The 20586-nt window shown below is 39.2% G+C and overlaps 4 protein-coding genes and 1 pseudogene across 4 annotated transcripts; all 5 read right to left on the bottom strand.

Moving 5' to 3' along the window:
• Nucleotides 1–1281: 1281 nt before the first annotated feature.
• Nucleotides 1282–2530, bottom strand: LOC109091733 (odorant receptor 131-2-like). Its single transcript, XM_019105519.2, has 2 exons — nucleotides 2325–2530; nucleotides 1282–2230 (listed from the first exon to the last, which is right to left on the bottom strand). Exon 2 carries the CDS (start codon nucleotides 2203–2205, stop codon nucleotides 1282–1284), a length of 924 nt encoding a protein of 307 aa, XP_018961064.2. The 5' UTR covers nucleotides 2206–2230; nucleotides 2325–2530.
• Nucleotides 2531–9242: 6712 nt separating this feature from the next.
• LOC109091202 lies at nucleotides 9243–10362 on the bottom strand (annotated as a pseudogene).
• Nucleotides 10363–12212: 1850 nt separating this feature from the next.
• LOC109091731 (odorant receptor 131-2-like) lies at nucleotides 12213–13244 on the bottom strand. Its single transcript, XM_042757448.1, has one exon. It carries the CDS (start codon nucleotides 13242–13244, stop codon nucleotides 12213–12215), a length of 1032 nt encoding a protein of 343 aa, XP_042613382.1.
• A 2551-nt stretch (nucleotides 13245–15795) lies between these two features.
• Nucleotides 15796–16808, bottom strand: LOC109091203 (odorant receptor 131-2-like). The gene has a single exon (XM_019104975.2). The coding sequence runs from the start codon at nucleotides 16776–16778 to the stop codon at nucleotides 15861–15863; it is 918 nt and encodes a 305-aa protein (XP_018960520.1). The 5' UTR covers nucleotides 16779–16808; the 3' UTR covers nucleotides 15796–15860.
• A 1006-nt stretch (nucleotides 16809–17814) lies between these two features.
• On the bottom strand, nucleotides 17815–19600 carry LOC109091204 (odorant receptor 131-2-like). The gene is made up of 2 exons (XM_019104976.2): nucleotides 19353–19600; nucleotides 17815–18534 (listed from the first exon to the last, which is right to left on the bottom strand). The coding sequence occupies exons 1-2, from the start codon at nucleotides 19587–19589 to the stop codon at nucleotides 17815–17817; spliced, it is 957 nt and encodes a 318-aa protein (XP_018960521.1). The 5' UTR covers nucleotides 19590–19600.
• Between the last annotated feature and the right edge of the window lie 986 nt (nucleotides 19601–20586).

Here is a 20586-nt window from a genome sequence, read left to right as displayed (position 1 = left end):
TCAAAAAACTGAATAATGCTGTATAGGAAGGCATCAAGGCACATTCAAATCCAATGTTAGCTTCACTTCCTGGTTCCTGTGATGCCTTCATCAGGGGTCAGCAGGGGTCATCATGGATACTCTGACCAATCTGCAACTATGCAGTCCCATACACAGCATTACATTTTTCAGCAATCTGAGCTACAGCAGCTCTTCTGTGTGATGCTACCAGATGGACAAGCCTTCGCTTTAATGCACGTGCACCTCTTTGTTGAATCACTTTTAGTAGGTACTAACCTGCATACTGAAAACATCCCACAAGACTTGGAGATGCTCTTACCCAGACATCAAGCTATTACTATTTGGCCCTTGTCAAAATCACTTTTGTGCTTCTAACACATGAAATTCAAAAACTGACTGTTAACTTACTGCCTAATATATCCCACACCTCGACAGGTGCCTTCATATGATAACAAACAGTGAAAATACCACTATCAACAAGCGATCATGGGTAGGCACTTAATTCATTGCTTCGGTCATGTGACAAATTAACAAAAGACTGGGGAGGTTAATTAGTTATTTACGTTTATACTAATTTATCTTTGGTTGTAATCAGAGAAAATTATCAAATGTTGCATGTGTGGAAGTGTTGGCAGAAGTTGGCTATTTGGCAGATATGAGCTGTACAATATGAAAGATGCTTACATTTTGTAGGCCTACATTCAATTATTTTAAACCTCATCGCAAAATGCAAATTCTCTTTGGTGAAATTAAAAATAAGTACAATAAAACTAAACACTAAAACAATGAGAATATACAGTGCAATTTATTTAATTAAAAAGAATCATAACACAGTACTATTATCAATATTAATAGGTAATTTTCTCTAATTGTTCATATCATGACTATAGTTTGGCTATAAAGATATTGTAATTGAAATAATTAATTGAAAATAGTCTACTGTTCAAAATAAAGACACAAATACTTTTGTTGATGTAAATCCATAATACATAATTTCTAGAGATAATATGGTTAACAACACCTGTGTAAACTAGAGGGTAAATGATTTCACTAAAAATCCACTAAAAATCATCAAAACAAAAAGCTCATTAAAAGACATTGACAATGGATCAGTGAAGTTAGTTTTGAGTAAAGGTCATTCATAATTTCTGTCAATTCTGAAAAATCATAAATATTCTAGCATAATATCATAATAATCTATCATAATTAAACATAAATAAATTAAATTCTAATTTCCAATATTTTAAATAAATGTAGCAAAATCAAAAAAAAAAAAAAAAATCATAATTTTGATGGCATTATCTTTACAATAATAACTTTACATGTAAAGTATTCCTTCATTTGTTTGAGAAACTTCTGGTCTCGGACCCCATATATCAAAGGACTCAATAATCTTGGCATAATATTCGTCATTAGATAATTAAAGAAAGTGATCTTTGTTCTGTCAACAGGAAAAAAAGGAATGACAAACATATCCATAACAGGGGTGATATAGGAAAGCATACAAAGAAGTAACTGGACACCATGCAACAACATTGTACTCCGAGCCTTATTTGCTGAACCCTTTGAAACAGCCTTTCTGGCAGTGAACAGGACTCTGCAATAAGTATAAATGAGAATTATCCACACCAATGACATACAGATGACTTGTGAAGCAGTGATGCGATCCTTGTGCTGTTTTGACGGGAACAAACTAAATGTGTAGCAAAGCACAGTAGACCTGAAGAGAGACATGGGCTGGGCTGAGAGTAAAATAAGGATATCTGCCAGAGAAGGTATAGCCCCTATAACCCAAATCAAACATATAAAGATGTGGGTTCTTCGTGGTGTGCAAGTCTGAGAGTGATGCAGTGGTTTACAGATAGCAATGAAACGCTCTATTGCCATACCAGCCAGATTCAATGGAGTGACCATAAAAGTGGCTGTACCAAGAAAAACCAATGTGTAACACAATGATGCATTTACAAAATAGGAAGCATAGGTCAACACATATAAAGTCACTGATATGCATATCATGAGCATGTCATTGATTACCAGGTGAATGTATAAAATGTATCTGGAGTCTCTTGAAAACATTGGATTGGAGAAGAAAGTCACCAATAGCATTCCGTTAATGAAATTAATGATAAGACCAAGAGAAACAATCACAATGTTTTTGGCAAGAGCTTCTTCATAACTATCCACAATCCAGTTCGTTGAGTTCATTTTCTGTTGCTTTATGACCAAGAGTCTGGAAGGGAATGAGGAGAGAGAGTGCATGAATAGTGACCTTGTCTAGACTAATCTAGCCTTTTCCTTTTGAAAAATCTTGTCGATAGACTTACCTCGAGTAGAACCGGTTCTGGATTGCATGTTTCAGTCTGAAACTCACATGAGTTTTAATCAGTGGAGTGCTACATTATGTGCTCATGTGTCATTTATGGTTTGTGGAAAGGGCAGGGATTATGAATATTAAACATGATGGCCAATGCACTTGGGTCACTTAATTAGCCTATTCAAACAGCTGCTGTTCATTTAGGGACAGTGCAGTATTTGCAAGGCAAAAGCACCTATAGAAATTATTACAAATCTGCTGTGTAATTTATTGAATAGCCAAAGTCATGGGTTTTCAACAACAACATATATAACACTAGACAATACTGATGAAAATGTGAGTGAGCCACTGTCACGATAAACAGCTGCAGTACCCTTGATAACCATCCCATACCTCTGTCACACAGTCTTGGACTTCATTTCTCATAATTCTTTGCCTTTGTTTGCACCTGTGTCTCCTTAACCTTGTCTGCTATATATGCCTGGTTCGTTTTTTTGTAATTTACTACTTAGTCTTGCTAGTATCACAACATTTCTAAGCCTTGTTTCTTCCACGTCTTGGTTCCTGGTCTTGTTACTTTTCCTGTTTTTGGATTACCCTATAGTTTTATATACTATAGACGAAATATATGAGCCATGATCTGCTTTGTTAAAAAGTACGATAGGCTGTGGGATAACTGAGGGAACCTTCAGGACATACCCCGCTCGAAGGAAGAGAAACACTTTGGCCATGCCGGGCACAAAGTCTAAATAGGAAGGGGCCACTGAGAGGGCCTGAAGATCCCCAACTCTCTTTAGAGAAGTAATAGTTAGAAGAAAGGCAGTTTTAATCATGAGATAGCGATCAGCGATTTCTTCAATAGGCTTGAAAGGAGGCTTACAAAGAGCTTCTAGCACCACAGCCAGGTCCCACGTGGGGACACGAGAACGTACCCGAGGCCTCAGCCTCAGTGCACCACGGAGGAAACATGAAACTAGGGGGTGTCTGCCCAGTGATTGGTCACTGAGAGGGGCATGGTAGGCCGCAATGGCCACAACGTAGACCTTCAGGGTGGAGTGAGTCAACCTTGCGGAGAAACGGGACTGCAGGAATTCCAGCACTGTACCAACTGGGCAGTTGACTGGGTCAAATTGGCGATCTCCACACCAAGAAGTGAAAAGTTTCCACTTCAAGGCATACAGTTTCCTCGTTGAGGGAGCTCTGGATTGGAGGGTGGTCTCAACAATCACGGTTGAGAGACCAGAAGCTACGAGATATGCCCCCTCAGGGGCCATACCCATAACTTCTACAGCTCCGGACAGGGGTGGAATATCGTGCCCTCCGCCTGTGAGAGGAGATCCTTCCTGATGGGAATCTCCCATGGAGAGCTGTCGAGGAGCGAGATCAGATCTGAGAACCATACTCAGCCCGGCCAGAATGGGGCTACTAATAGAAGATGAACCCCGTCCCGGCGTACTCTCGCCAGAACTCCCGGGAGCAGAGCAATCGGGGGAAAAGCGTACAGATGAAGCCTTGGCCAAGTCTGTACCATAGCGTCCATACCCAGAGGAGCTGGATGAACTAGAGAGAACCAAAGGGGACAGTGCGATGTCATCTGAGTCGCAAACAGATCCACCTGAGCCTGACCAAAGGCGCACCAGCTTGTACAGGGGTCGTGAACGCAGACCTCCTTGGTGGATGATATAAGAGACCACCGCTGTGTTGTCGGTGCGCAGCAAAACATGGTGACCTCTTAGGTCTGGGAGAAAATGATTCAATGCTCGAAATACTGCTAGCATCTCTAGACAGTTGATATGCCAGGTCAGATGGCGACCACTCCATAGACCGCGGGCAGGATGAGCACTCATGACCGCACCCCAACCGGTGAGGGACTCGTCCATCGCTAGTGTTACACGGTGACAAGGAGCTCCCAGCACCGGGCCCTGAGACAAGAACCAAAGCTTCCTCCACATGTCTAAGGCACGTGGGCATCGCCGCATGACCTTGATCATGCGAAGTGGGTTTCCCCACGCATAAACTGTGTGTATTCCCGCTCGTGATGTAGCGTGAGCAGGGAGGAACACACAGCTTGAAATGCGATCCACTTTTGCCCAAATGTTTTGTCTTACTATCAGCCTTTTTAGCCATGTTGTGATTGTGCAACTTTTGTATGACAAACAACAGTAAATAAGACTGACAGACATGTAATGGTTACTGACACACACACAGAGCTTCGCTGAATGACAGAAAGCTGACGCTTGTTCCACCTCACGTGCTTTTATAACCTCCTGGCCGCTACAGTACGTTACCCGCCTGTGACGTCACGCCCATTCATTGGACTGATTACACATGTTATTTAGAGCATTCCCATAGCGTTTTCGGATGCAGCTCGAGTTCCTGAAGGGGAACTGCATTAATAAAACATATCTAAATAAGATTTGTATTCATTGCAAACTGCAAAATTAAGTGATACTCAACATAACAGCACTTTGGTAATGGTAATGTAATTTGTGACTTCTCATGCTTACCATATGGGGTCAGTATGTATTGTCTGGCTGATGCTTTGTGGTTTCTGTGATTTAGACTAGAGCTATCTGTTGTGTAATTGTTCATATCTGAAGCATCTTTAATTTTAAAAGGCTAGTCTTGTCCGATCAATTGGTATAAGTGGGACAAACATCTTGTCTATGACAGCGGTAATATATGACAACATACAGGATCTCCATGGATCAGAATATATATATATACACAGCATCTAGATTTAATGTGAGAAAGAATTTTGAGTGTATTGGCTTGTTATTACTAAATTTTATATTACATTGCTTCTTGCAAATTTCACAACAGTTACAAAGTGGCACTAAAAGTACCTTCAGTTTTATCCAAAACAGAAGAACATGAACCTGGCAACATTTATCATGTTGGTTTCGTTAAGTTACCAGCCATTTAAAACTTCTACTAGCCAAAACAAAAATATCAGTATCTATTCTTAGATTTCAATGCATTTATTATTAGATCTGAGACCATTTCAAAAGGTACCCCGTTTACCCTAAAGGGTGCATATCAGTACGTTAAAGGTGCATTTTACTACCTGAATGGTACATATTTGTCACATCCGGGATACAAGGAAACACAGTGAGAGTTCCAAATGCAAGTACGTCTTTATTTTGGGGCAATCCAAAGAATAAACAGTCCAGGCAGGGGTCAAAACCAAACATATCCAAAGGATAAACAAACAAGGACACCAGACTGGACCACGACTAGAGACGGACGAGGATTAACAAGGACTCCGTGACACATACTAAGACAGACCGGTACAAATACACAGGGACATGACAAACGCTAATGGGGAATTGACTGTGTGCAATGATTACTAATCAGTGACAGCTGGGTGCAATGAGGAGACAGGGATCGTGGGTAATGTGGTTCATTAAGTGACAGACACCGTGGGGAAAGAGGACATCTAGTGGTTACCCAGGGAACACAACCCAGACACTGTGACATAACCCCCCCTCTACGGAGTGGCTACCAGACACTCCAAGACTACAAGGACAGGAAGTGGAGAAACAAAAAAAAAAAACCCCCAACAACAACAACAACAACAACAACAACAACAACCAGAAGACCAGGAGGGAGGTGGACTGGTGGAGGTAGAACAGGGGGAGGGATGGAGGGCCAGGCCCATGTAGGGGAACAGGGACAGGCAGCGATGGCTCCACTGGCAGCCAAGGTGGATCAGTCAGTTTAGGGGACCAGGGTGGACCCGAAAGTTCAGGTTGTGCAGACGGCCAGGGAAGAACCCGCCATTTGAGCGGCCAGGGCGGAACCTGCCACTCCGGGGCCCCTGTGGGCACGTGAAGGTGCTCTGGACGGCCTGTGGGCACGTGAAGGTGCTCTGGACGGCCTGTGGGCACGTGAAGGTGCTCTGGACGGCCTGTGGGCACGTGAAGTGCCTCGGCTTCGGGCACCATCTCGGGCACCGCCTCGGCCTCCGGACCCGCCTCGGCATCAGGAACAGCATCGGGCACCGCCTCGGCATCGGGCACTGCCTCAGCCTCTGGAACCGCATCGGGCACCACCTCGGCCTCCGGAACGGCATCTGGCACTGCCTCGGCCTTCGGGCCCGCATTGGGCACCGCCTCGGGAACGGCCTCAGGAACCGCCTAGGCTTCAAGACCCGCCTCGGGCACCATATCAGCCTCTGCCTCAGGCGCCGCCTCCGGGACGGCAGCGTGCTGCTCGGGAACCTCCTCTGGGCCGGCAGCGGGCTGCTCGGGAACGGCCTCCGGGACGGCAGTGGGCTGCTCGGGAATGTGGTGCTGGACTACAGCCCCCCCCTCGCGAACGCACTCCAGAACGGCAGCGGGCTGCTCGGGAACGGCCTCCGGGCTTTGAGGAACGGTAGACGCTTGTCCCCTCCTCCTCCGCCCTCTATGATGGCAAGTCGGTGTCACCTTGTCTGGAGACTCAGGCGTTGAGTCGGCCATCTTGTCTGGCAACACAGGTGCAGATTCGGCCATCCTGTGCTGTGGCGCTGGGCTGGCGGCAATCTTGTGCTGTGGCGCTGGGCTGGCGGCCATCTTGTGCTGTGGCTCTGGGCTGGCGGCCATCTTGTGCTGTGGCTCTGGGCTGGCGGCCATCTTGTGCTGTGGCTCTGGGCTGGCGGCCATCTTGTGCTGTGGCTCTGGGCTGGCGGCCATCTTGTGCTGTGGCTCTGGGCTGGCGGCCATCTTGGGCATTGGCGCTGGCTCCGCAGCCGGGACGTGAACACTCCTGGGAGTCTCTAAGATCTGGTTCAACATGGAAAAGTAATCCAACAATGTCTCCGCAGCCCTCTTGGCCATTGGCGCTGGGCTGGCGACCGTCTGGCCTCGTGGCGTGGAGCTGGTGACCACCCTGTGCTGTGGCGCTGGGCTGGCGTCCATCTTGCCTCGCGGCGCTGGCCCTGCGGCCATCATGGGCAGTGGCGCCACCATGGCGGACCTGCGCTTCTTTTCCCCTCTCCGTCCGCCATGGTGAGACAGTGGCTCTGATCCGTCACATACGAGCCCAGGGTCGAAGGGGGGCCATGGTTGAGAGCGATGTTGAACCTCCTCTCGACCACTCCCTCCTCGGCGACCTCCCCTGGTTCCGTGGAAGACCACCAGGCGAGTTCCCTCAAACCGGCTCCTCTCCCACTCTAATACTCGACAGAAAACTTTAACATACATACCGCTGGATCTCAAGTTGACAGATCCAAACTCTAACACGTCCGGGATACAAGGAAACACAGTGAGAGTTCCAAATGCGAGTATGTCTTTATTTTGGGGCAATCCAAAGAATAAACAGTCCAGGCAGGGGTCAAAACCAAACCTATCCAAAGGACAAACAAGGACACCAGACTAGAACACGACTAGAGACAGACGAGGATTAACAAGGACTCCGTGACACATACTAAGACAGACCAGTATAAATACACAGGGACATGACAAACGCTAATGGGGAATTGACTGTGTGCAATGATTACTAATCAGTGACAGCTGAGTGCACTGAGACAGGGATCGTGGGTAATGTAGTTCATCAAGTGACAGACACCGTGACTGTGACAAAATACCTCAAATCAAAATATTAGTAACAAATAAAAATACATTAAAAAAGGGTACCTTCCAAAAGACAACTTTCCCACCTACAGCTTTTGTACCTTTTTTTTCTGAGAGTGTACTGTAAACCTTACTGATAGCTTTAACATTAGCAAACATCAGGGGGAAAACACATTTGATGAAACAACAATGCCATTTTAGCTTGCTTTACAAGAGATTATTTTTTGTAATTCGTGATCCACGTGACTTGTACACAATGCAAGTGCAATGCTTTACCAAGTGAGCCACCAAACAAGTTTACTACATCAAAAAAGCCATACATATGAAGCTGGTTATGAGATGCAATTGTCAATGTATTAGTTTACAAATCTTACAAGTCTTTATTAATCAAATCTGCCCTGTAATCATAATTTGTGTGAAAAAGAATAAATCTTATGTATTTTAATGCCACCAGGGGTCATTTCACAGCTGGAAACGGCAACAAATTGGTTTTGCAAAAAATGACAATAGAGGCCCATTTTTCCAAATTTGAATTTATTAGTATCTGTGTTTAATGACAAGTAGTGAACTCATGAAAATGGCGTTGCTAGTTGCACATGTACTCTGTGAGTTCAGCTGCAGGTTTTAGGACCCAGGCTTCAGTTCAATGTTTGCACCAAGTGCTGCAATTCATTAATATTAGTTTAATACAAAGAATAAAAATAAGAAAACTACATTGATGGAGAGAATTATGACTGCAAGAAAAACAATGGCAAAATCTTTTGCAAAAGTTTTGGTTCCAGGCATTACTGAGCAGTTAATATGCTCGTCTGAGATGTAATTGATGGTGGAGAAAAAAAAGAGCGAAGGAGAGGGACAGAGAATGTTTGGACACCCTGAAATGTATTGACCTAAATTACAGAGTTTTATTTTAATTCACGTATGAATGTCAAACATTGTGTAAAAACATTTCACAATCATTAAGTTTTGTAGCCTTCAGTTCATTGTTACTGTCAGCTAACAAACAGTAATTTTGTCCATTTGTTACAGGACAGCATGGCAGCAGTATATCTTTTTATTTATATTCCTTCATTTGACATACAAATTTATGCAAAGCAAATTACAGTGCATTCAAGATTTACATTTATTATTATCTGCATTGGCATTTCTAGCAGCACACCCTAGTCCAGCTTCAGGAATTATGCCATAGGCAAAGTGCAATACACTTCCATTAAGAATCTGCACATTTTTAAACTTATTTCTAATATATATTATATTATGATGCCATTCATTTTATATTTCATAATTTATGATTGCACTAAAATATGTAAGGATTACCAAAGAAGTATAATCATAAAGGGTTCACTAAAATAGCAGTTTTTCAGCTGAGAGGAAATAAAGAAAACAATTAACAGCAAGATAAAAAGCCATTTTTGCTCACTATTTGGTTGATTCAACCTTTACAATAAGTATTTTACATGCAAAAAGCCTTTTCATGTGATTGTAAAAAAGTTTATCTCGAACACCATAAATCAGGGGGGTAAGCAGTCGTGGCAATAAGTTTGTTAGAAAATAATTAGGAATGGTCACTTTTTTCCGATCATCTATTAAAAGTTGAGCAGAACTTGTCTATGACAGCAGTAATGTAGGACAACATACAGAGCAGAAGCTGAGCTCCATGTAACAGGATGGTGCTTTGGGCCTTTTTTGCTGAGGATTTATCAGCAGAGGCCCTTCTGGCTGCAAGCAGCACTTGACAATATGTGAATACAATAATTACCCACACAACAGAGGAGTACAGGCCATTCATAACTTTTCTCAGTTCTTCATGGTATGGTGTGTTATACACATTTGTTGAACTACAGAGAGTAGCTGTAGTAAAGACAGCTAAAGGACGAGCAATTGCTATGACAATCAAGTCAGTCGATCCAGGTAAAACACTGACACCCCAAATCAGAGAGATGAGGATGTAGGTCCTGCGCACTGTGCAGATATGATGGTGATGCAGTGGTTTGCAGATAGCAATGTAACGCTCAATGGCCATACCAGCCAAAGTCAGAGGAGTGTTGTTATAAGTAGTAGCAGTTATTATTAGCAGGGTGACACAGAAGGAGAAAGGAACCTTCGGCCATGCATAAGCCATCACAGAAAGAGTGACACTGAAAAAAACCATAAGCATATCATTAATAACCAAGTGAATATATAATATATATCTTGGATCACTGTAAAAAATTGAACTCCTAAAGAATGTAAACACAAACACTCCATTGATGGAGTTAATTATAATCCCAAAGAGAACAAAGATGAAATTTCTGACAAAAGCTTCCATATATCTGTCTTGGGCGCTGTATTGAAGCATTGTAGAGTTCATCGTTCTTTTGCAGTTGGTATAGTGCAGTGACTCAAAATCATATCAGGATTTTTTTGTGGCTTGTTGTCTTTGTAAGATATCAATGAGAGTCCAAAGTCCACGAAGCACAAAGTTGATATCCCAAAGATCTTTTCATGCGTTACCCTGATATGGAAATACAAAGGATATAATTTTTATGGAGTATGCAATACAGATCAGTTATTATAAATTAAAATACAAATGGATCAAAATCACCTTATCAGTTTGCTTCGTCAATTTGGCTCCAGAAGTAACGTGACCAGTTTATATACACAGCTGAACAGAGAAAGAGGGAGGGAGAGAGAGGGCTCAAGGGAGTAAGTGAGTGAGTGAGCAAGAGAGTTTGGTATACTGCTATTTTTCGACCACATACTATGGCTTCTCAGTAAATAAATATGTGGACATGAAATACTGATTAAGAATTTGACTTGTATATTATTTACAAACTTACACTAAGAAATAAATAGACTATTATAACAAATAAATAAAAAAAACCTGGCCAAACAAGAAGAATACAGCAACCATACTGCAATATTTTTTAAAGTGAAGTCATCTGAGGGTATTTTCAATACAATCTGTAACTTAATGCAGTGTTTGTTCATTTAACTGGAATACTGTAAGTAAGCTGAAACAGTACAAGTTAATTCTTTTCCATTATATATCAAGTCCAAAAGCACAATGAGATATGGTCACATCAGACTGAATTACTGAAACAAAATAACCCTTCATTCAAGGCTGCAAAGCTCAAGTTTTCCGGTTGAAGTGGGTTTAAATTTTCTAAATAAGATAAATTTATGGGCTGAGAAAAATTAGGCATGTTATTTTCCTATTACCAGTTTGTTAATATTTTGACTATTACAATTAATTAGTTAATTAATTATTATGATTAATTAGATTTGTTATTTGTTATTTTATTAAATCATGGTATTGCAGTAATTCTCATTCACATGTATACAGTGTGCACAGAATATAGATAGATAGATAGATAGATAGATAGATAGATAGATAGATAGATAGATAGATAGATAGATAGATAGATAGATAGATAGATAGATATTTTGCATCTCACCTTTGTCTGACACACCCATTACAGGTCTTGAAGTCTCTACTAATGAGCTGATGATCTGAATCAAGTGTGTTAGATTAAGGAGACATGGAAAACCTGCAGTGTTGGGGGGCCTCCAGGAATATATAGGTTATATATAGAAAAACATTAGTCTGAAACAAAATGTTTATGTTTCCAAACTATGGAAAAAAAGGTGATACAGTAAAATAAGAAATGAAGCAAGAAAATTCTTAGACACAGTTTCACAATTGTGATATATTTCATAAAACTCTGTATGGCCCATTTCCACAAGACTGTGATGACCGACTTAACGGTCAAGTCAAGTCACCTTTATTTATATAGCACTTTAAACAAAAAAGATTGCGTCAAAGCAACTGAACAACATTAATTAGGATGTCATTATCAGCATCGTAAATCCTTGAACGTTTTTCATATTTGTATTTTTTTTTTAAATGTATGTACATTTATAACACTATTCTTTGCATTATATCACCTTTGCATCAAATTACAAAAAAAAAAAAAAAAAACAGTTAATGCTAATGCGAGGGTGTTTCTAATACAGCGTCTATGGGAGGGATGGTAAATTTGACATCGTTCTTGCTTCTAACTGCTGTTATCAGCCTCCCAATTTTTTTCCTTTTATTAAAAGTCATGAAAACACTATCGTGCAGTTTTTCTTTTGCTACTTGAGCAAATGGGAATGCAAAAAATATACTTGTGGTACTCTCCCATTCACTGCTCTTCAAGTTAACCCAACATCTTATTTCCAAATTCTAATTGGCCAAGAACTTATAATTACGAAATAAGTAGCAAGAAAATAATAAGAGGAAGGCATTTATTAAAAATATTTTCTGCACACAGTATTAACAGTAATTACTAATAATGCTTATCTGGTGATACATTTTTAGCTCACTGCTTGATTGATTCAACTTTCACATTAAATAATCTACATGAAAGAAATCCTTTCATATATTTCACAATTTTTTTATCTCGAACACCATAAATAAGGGGGCTAAGCAGTCGTGGTAATAAGTTTGTAAGAAGATAATTGAAAAAGCTGATATTTGACCGTAGTGTAGGAACAACATGGGCATAAATCTTGTCTATAACAGGAGTAATATTAGACATCACAGACAGCAGAAGCTGTATTCCATGTAACAGGATGGTGCTTTGGGCCTTTTTTGCTGAAGATTTGTCAGTGGAGGCCCTTCTGGCCGCAATCAGCACCCGGCAATATGTGAATACAAGAATTACCCACACAACAGATGTATAAATCCCGTGTGTAATTTTGCTCTGTTCTTCATGGTACGGCGTGTTATACACATTAGTTGAACTACAGAGACCACTTGTTGTAAAAACAGATGAAGGGCGAACAACTGAAAGGAGAATCAGATCAGCCAGTACAGGTATAACACCAACACCCCAAATCAGAGAGATGAGGATATAGGTCCTGCGCACTGTGCAGATCTGATGGTGATGCAGTGGTCTGCAGATGGCAATGTAACGCTCAACGGCCATACCAGCCAAAGTCAGAGGAGTGTTCTTATGAGTAGTTGAGGATATTATTAGAAGTGAAACACAGAACGGGAGAGGAACCTTCTGCCTTGCATAAGACATCACAATAAGACTTACACTGAAAAAAACCAAGAGCATATCATTGATAACCATGTGAATATACAATATATATCTTGGATCATTGTAGAAAACTGAACTCTTGAAGAACGTGAAAACAAACATTCCATTGAAGCAGTTTACAATGATCCCAAGAAGAACAGTGGTAAATGTTTTTGCAAAAGCTTCTGCATATCTGTCTGCTGCGGTGTACTGAAACATTGTAGAATTCATTGGCCTTTTGCACTGGTATCTTTGACTCCTTTTTCTTTGCTTTTTTCTTGTTTTTGTTTTTCCTCCAAATGATGTCCACTTCTTTGTGAAGTTCATTAAGCAGTAGGATGAATATTTTCCATCTGTGTCATATGATCTAAAAATAAAATAGATACGCATAGTATGTAAGAGTGAGAAGTTATTAGCAACACATGAATTCCAAAATACAGCATTACAAAAACCTTTGTGTGCTAACCTTCTCAAATTGTGTAGTCGATTGATTTGCCTCCAGATTTAAAAACGAACAGGTTTAAATACTTCAGATGAGGAAGAGGAGACAGCAAGTGGGGAGGGAGATAGAGAGGCAGGACGCTCCAAGTATGATCACAAGCTGGTAATATTGAGATGGGCATAAAACAGGAATGCCTCGTTCTCATAAATTATTAAATAATTTATTTAAAATATGCAAAAGCTGATGAATGATACTTAAAATGTGCCTTTGTTTTGCTGTGCTGCTAACAAACCTCAGTGCTTAAGGGGGCGATAGAGTCACCTTCAATTGTCTGTACCATTAAACCAGGGGCCTCTTTTATAAAATGTTGCGTAGAAACTGTCCAACAATTAATCCAAGATCATTTCTCAAATGTGCATATATGTTGTTAAGATAAACGAATGAATGCACAAAAATTGTGCATACCACTCTCTCTTACAGATGTGGAATCTATAAATAATTAGTGATGGGACGAATGATACAGAGGCTCCAATGCTTCAAAGCACTATTGTAACACACACTGTGCCGATGCTTGTATCGAAATGACAATACCACGTGATTGATGACGTTTGAAGCTTCAAATGTCATGCAGTGTCGTGAGGTCGGGACAGCTGGTGTGAAAAAATCGGCGCTTCGCACGACTCTTGTGTTTGACTTTACATCGACTTGGTTGTGTGTGTGTGTGGTACACTTATTTGGGATTCAGTAGAATAGTTTAGAATAACCTCAACACCAGACAAAAACTGAATGCACGTCACAACTCTTTTGCATTTTATCATGTCCTATAGCCGGGGTCTCAGAGACCCCAAACAGCTCACCCAAAATATTTACTCATGTCAATTATTAATTATAATAACACACTTGCACAATATATTTTATATTATTGATCAATATGTGAATCTGTTGACCGGACTACGCATGACAAGAGTTGGCACAGATTAAAAACTTTTTTTAAACCATCCACTGTGTTAATGCTAGATGGCATACATCAAAAACTACTGGGCATGCACACATCAGTCTAGCATACAACACATTGTACAACAATAATTACTATTTTTGCATTATTGTAGAGGGTAGGTTTAGGGTTGGGGTAGGTGTAGATTTACTTTAATAATTATATATATATATATGCAAGAACAGGTTTACTTTTGATTTCGTGATCACACACACTCTGTGTAAATTCTTACAAGATCAGATATTTATGTCTTCATTTTCGACCTGAGATCAGTCAAATCTGCATCTGTTGTTGGATGCAGGGCTTCCAAGTCCCTGCCATTTTTCCACAGAATTGGGCTACTTTTAAACTGTTGCCATGGGTTGATTTTCCCAAGTGGGTTAAAGGTTTGAAATATTGCATAAAAATTACATTTGACTGAAATGCTTGTATTGAAACATTTTGCATTCTACATGAAAAAACTTTCATGGTCTTTTGGTGGAATGACCTGCCCAACTGAATTTACTTAATCATTTTCAAGAAACTTCATATGACCCTCTTACTCTAGCACTCTCTATTATAATGCTAATTCAAATTTTATCTGGTTAGTATTTTAAAATTATTATTATTATTATTATCATTTAATTCTAACTACTTGTTTTATTTAAAAAGAAATAACACTAACAAACAAGCAAACACACACACACACACACACACAAAATACTTTTAGATGAAATTAAATTCAGTTAAGCTTGGTGCAGTGTTTAGCTGTTTGTTTTTATATTTCTTTATTGCTACTTCCTAGATTGTAATATCGTACTGACAATAGAAAGGAAAAAAAATAAAACAAACAAGTTATTACAAATAATTTTAACTGTTAAAAATTATTTTTGTAATGATGATTAAAAAAACAATGACTAGTAGACTAGTTAAAACTGCAACGATAGACAGAAGCACGGTTATATATTTATGTATTAAAGTTAACTAAAACTAAAATCTAAATCTTAAAAACAATTTCATTACTTAAAATAAAATATTTAAATGTTATTTGAAATAAATTATTTCATTTTCTCATTCGGTGTCTTTCAATTTTTTTTATATACATCAAATACACACACATACACACTCGTCAGAAAGAAGGGGGCCCAAATTTCTGTCTTGCATATACCCCCCTTAAAACTCTTCATGGCGCCCCTGGGTTAGAGTTAAACTCTTCAGGACAGTAGCCCACCAGGACCAAAGTTGCCCATCCCTGCTATAGGTAGACCAAGTAGGTAAAAATATGACTCAGCAAACAGACACTTATGCTTTGAATTTGATATATTTTTATATACATACCCAACCTGCAGAAACATAAAGAGAATTTACAGGTTATCTAGACTAAACAAACTATTTCAGAACTTCATACCACACATCAGGAGTGAAAAAAGCCAGTTAACAAATATCAGATATGTACATTCACACCGAATCAAAGGCCGATCAATTCAAGTAAGATAAATGTGAATATAAAACATATTGTGTTCATAGATTAGTTCACTGGTATTATCTGTGTCTTTTGTTTGCAACAAAAATACACTTTAACACGCTCAGCAAATTGTTTATCTCTTAAGCCGTAGATCAGTGGGCTTAGTAACCTTGGTAGAATATTTGAGAACAAAAAAAGAAGGAACAGAATGGTTGTTCGACTCCGAGGAAAAAGATCTACAAGTGCTGTGCTGAGGAGTGGGGTGATGTAGGACATCATACACAGTAAAAGCTGACCTCCGTGCAGTATTATCGTGTTCCGGCCCTTTCTAGCAGACACTTGATCTGTACTAGCAGCTTTTGCTGCAGAAAGAACCTTGAAGTAGGTGACGATCAGCGTAGTCCACACAAATAACAAATACACAACATTCGACACAGTATCATTGACTGCGTGTTGCCAGGTGTTGCGAATAACCACCATGTGACATAAAATGGCAGAAGAGAAAAAGCTCGCTGGCCGAGTTGATAATGTGATGATTATATCACTGAAAGCTGGTACTGCTGACAGAGTCCATATGAACCAGATGAGCATGTAGGTCCTGCGAACTGTACATATTTGCAGGTGATGTAGTGGCTTGCAAATGGCAATGTAACGCTCTATGGCCATGCAGGCCAGATTTAGTGGAGAGTTCTTGGTGACTATAATGGCAACAAATAGCACAACACAACAAACTGAGAGACTGAAGGTACCCACAACATATATTGTGACTTGTAAGCCCACAGAAATGGACAGCACTATCATGTCATTGATTACCAAATGGGTGTATAAAATGTATCTTGGGTCACTATAGAAAATTGTATTTTTGAAGAAGACAAGCACAAATGTCCCATTGATATAGTTGATGATTAGGCAGAGGACTACACTGATGAAGTTCTTGATGAATGTGTCATAAAACTGATCCACTGGAATGGTGCTGTTCATTATGATCCTGTAACCTGCAACAGCTGAAGAATTCCAGTGGTTAAATTACTTACAGACTTAGATAAGTACACTATCATTGGAATAATATGTTGTGGTGTCTTAGCACTCAATGTCAACATTTCAGTTATCAGTATAAAGTTATACAAGCTCACTTAAAGTACTGTATATAATACATTAGCATTATAAAAAACTATATTTATTAGGTAATGCTGAAGAGAAAAGACTTTCACATGTTCCATGATTGTAATGAGACTTTACAAATTACATGAATGGATGAATGGATGAATACAAACCGACCTGCCGTATTGTTATGGCCTCTGACCTCAAAGAAATGCATGATAGCCTTTACTGTATTTATTCTTACGATGATGCAATGGTTGTGCTCTCTGAAGGGCAAACTGATCAACTGAGGATTTGTGCTAAATTAATTAGCTTCTTTAAGATGATGCAAGCTTGATCAATATTTTGCAGACCTTTTTTTACCATTTGGGCAGTTTAAATGACAATGTTCTGCAATGTGGCCTGATAGATTGCATCTGAAACAGTAATTCCAATTTTAATAAGCTGTATACATGCAGTTTCATATGAGTAACCTCATACTGCTTTAAAAACTACATGGAATATTTGTACTTTTAAAATCCATGTTACATCGCAGGGCTTTTTAATAAAAAAAAAAAAAAAAGAGTATCAGTTATAGCAACAATATACTTTGCTCATACACATACATTTACACTTTATCTTAAAATTGTAAAAAAAAAAAAAAAAAAAAATTAAATTTAACTACACAATCTTATTATTATAAAGCTTTATATAAAGTTTTTATAGTGCCAAAAGTGTTTGTCAATTCTTCTTTTCAAACAGGTCTTTCATTTTTAAATACACAATTATATTTTGTTCTTTTGAATCATATAGATTTCTGTATCAACAATGTCCTGTTGCCTGTTTAAAGAAAATTTTCGATTTCTGAAAAATTTCTCTACCCCAAAAATCAGAGTCACCTACAAATTATACATGTGGCATAGAAATGAACAGAACATTATCCAGGCTTTTGAGAGAACTGTCTGGTTGGTTTTAATTTGTGTGCTTTAGAGACAAAGTATCTGAGCCAATACTTGCGAAACTTCTCATCCCTGAATCCATAAATCATAGGACTGAGAAATCGTGGGATAATATAGACCAGAAGAAAATTCACATAACGGATCTCTAGGCCGTACATTGGAAACAGCTGTATGAGCGGAGCCTGCATGGACGGCACGACAAACGCCAGCATGCACAGCAGCAGCTGAACCCCGTGGAGTAACACTGTGTTACGGGCCTTCTTGGCTGACACCAGGTCAGTGGAGGCCGCACGGGCCGTCAGCATGATCTTACAGTACGTACAAAGCAAAGTCAAGAAGACAAAAGAGAAATACACACTATCAAACACGCAGTTCTTGTAATAAATCGAACTGTCTCGGAATAGGAGTGAGTGATCGCAGAAAATGGATGTGTGGAAGAACAGTGGCGGTTCTTTGGCCACGGTGATGAAAAGATCAGTGATGGGGGGAGTGAGGCTCAGGAGGAATATGACCCCGATCATCCACATGGTGCGTGTGACAGTGCAGATGTGGCTGTAATGAAGGGGGAAGCAGATGGAGATGTAGCACTCCAGGGCCATGCCGGCAAGGATGAGCGGGGTGGAGCGCGTGGTCGTCACAGCGGTCAAGATCAGTGGACAGCAGGCAGATGCCAGTATCTTTGAGAAGGCATAACTCACCTAGAACAGGAAGAAAAGAACACAAACGACATGCACAATGGAAATGACATTGTTTAATTATACAGTAATTATGCTTAAAGATACTTGTTTTCATGTTCAAACTTTCTTAAGGATTTTTGTCACTATTAAAATAAAAATTAAAACATTTAAAGTCAAGTTTGAATTTTTATGGTATGAAAATCCTTACAATTAATGAATTAACAGTCTAAAAACAAAATATAATAGTAACAAAATAGAAAAGATATTCACTCACAAGCATTTTTTACATTTTTTAAATAAAAAAAGAATCATTTGAAAAATTGTGACTAATTAAATTTGCTACAAGAGATTTCTATTTCAAATAATGCTGATCTTTTGAACTTTCTACTCATAGATGATGTATTACAAAAATATAAAGCAGCAAAACTGTTTTCAGCACTAAAAACTAATTTAAACTAAAAATAAAAACATTTAAAATTAAGTTTTCAATTTTAATGGTATGAAAATTGTTGCAGTTGGGGTGGGGGGGTGATAATAAGTTAATATGAAAAGAACAGCAGATCAGAATATTAGAATTATGTCTGAAGGAAACTGAAGACAGGATAAACGATGCTGAAAATTCAACTTTGCATCACAGAAAAAATGCATTTTAAGATATAATCAAACGGAAAACAATTCTTTGAAATTGTAATAATATTTCACAATATTACTTAGTTTTCCTTTAAATATTCGAAATAAATGCCGCATGCTTGATATTTTGTATCCAATGCAATTGTATTCAGGCATTTATAAATGTCCTTTAAATCATTTTTGGCCCTGTATTTCATCTCAGTACTAACCACATACAGGGCGGTGACCAGTGTCAGTTGCACTCCATCATTAATGACCATGCAGATAAACATGATATAACGTGGATCTTCATAGAAGAAATTGTGCTTGCGGAAAGTCGACACCATACTGCAGTTAAGGATACTGAGTGCCAGCCACACAAGCATGGCCACAATGTTTTTAGTGAGAGCAGCACTGAAGCTGTCCCGCGGTATGGCATTCAGAAGGAGTAAAGTGCTGGAGTTCATGTTCTCAACCTGAGATGATAAAGCACACATTATAGACACAGTGTACATAACTACTCACAATACAGTAATAAGCTACACATTGTTGCATTGGACCATTCATCTTTTACTCTGTAAAGCTTACTACAGTCAAAGGCATGTAAGAATGCATGATAATGATTTGTTATAGAGCAGTATGGTTATATAAGCAAGTATATAATACATACATGCATATGCATCAAGATACACTTTTTCTATTGCTAGAGCAACTGCTGCACAATTTAATAAATATGAACACTTAAACAGCTGTTTCCTGAAAGAAATAAAATAAGCATGACTTGTAAGGTACAGTATGTCTCAGCGCAATGTTATTTTCCAATTCGCTTCATTTAAGATATCTAAGTAGAGTTTAGATATGTGGTTAGTCAGATCCAATCTTACCGAAAATGCCTCCTGCCCAGTGTGAAAGTCCAGGCCTGTGGTGAATCTTATACCATATGGGTGTGCTATAGATATAGATCAGGGCAGCTGATTGGAGGATGCACAGAAAACACTTCAGGGGTTTGGCATTATCACAGTTTTGTTTTTCCCAGGGACGAAAAGATGAAAATAGAGGTGCAAACTAACACCAAGACATTCTCACTCTCTCCCAACTCATCACATACAGTCTTAATGATTGGTCAGGACCCCTTTAATGTCACTTTTCGACGTGCAGGGTACTTTCATTGCTTTCAGTTATTTGCCTTATGCGTCAGATCAAGACACATTGAATGGTTTGCTTGCATTTGTAAAAACAGAAATAATTTTAAATTTATACTTTCATAGACATTTTGGAACACCTAACCACACCCCTACCCTAAACCTACCACTTCTGAACAATATTAAACAAGTAGGCTAACTACAAATAAAAGTACAGTCACATGTATTTATTGCAAAAACTGACCATAAAAAGTAGAATAAAAGTAGAATTGGAATATTAATACTTTTTGAATATATTGTGACTGTTGTTAAAGCCTGTTAA

This window comes from Cyprinus carpio, chromosome A6 (genome assembly GCF_018340385.1).
Source record: "Cyprinus carpio isolate SPL01 chromosome A6, ASM1834038v1, whole genome shotgun sequence".
Taxonomy (NCBI): domain Eukaryota; kingdom Metazoa; phylum Chordata; class Actinopteri; order Cypriniformes; family Cyprinidae; genus Cyprinus; species Cyprinus carpio.
The sequence above is the reverse complement of the archived record's forward strand: the minus strand, read 5'-3'. Positions and strand labels throughout refer to the sequence as shown.

What these genes read in the sequence shown, in the direction of transcription:
- LOC109091731 (XM_042757448.1), bottom strand. Translation starts at nt 13,244, where the DNA reads ATGAACTTCACAAAGAAGTGGACATCATTTGGAGGAAAAACAAAAACA.
- LOC109091733 (XM_019105519.2), bottom strand. Translation starts at nt 2,205, where the DNA reads ATGAACTCAACGAACTGGATTGTGGATAGTTATGAAGAAGCTCTTGCC.
- LOC109091203 (XM_019104975.2), bottom strand. Translation starts at nt 16,778, where the DNA reads ATGAACAGCACCATTCCAGTGGATCAGTTTTATGACACATTCATCAAG.
- LOC109091204 (XM_019104976.2), bottom strand. Translation starts at nt 19,589, where the DNA reads ATGAACTCCAGCACTTTACTCCTTCTGAATGCCATACCGCGGGACAGC. An exon ending in TGGTCACCGCCCTGTATGTG is followed by an intron (nt 18,535 to 19,352) that starts GTTAGTACTGAG and finishes TTCCTGTTCTAG; the next exon opens with GTGAGTTATGCCTTCTCAAA.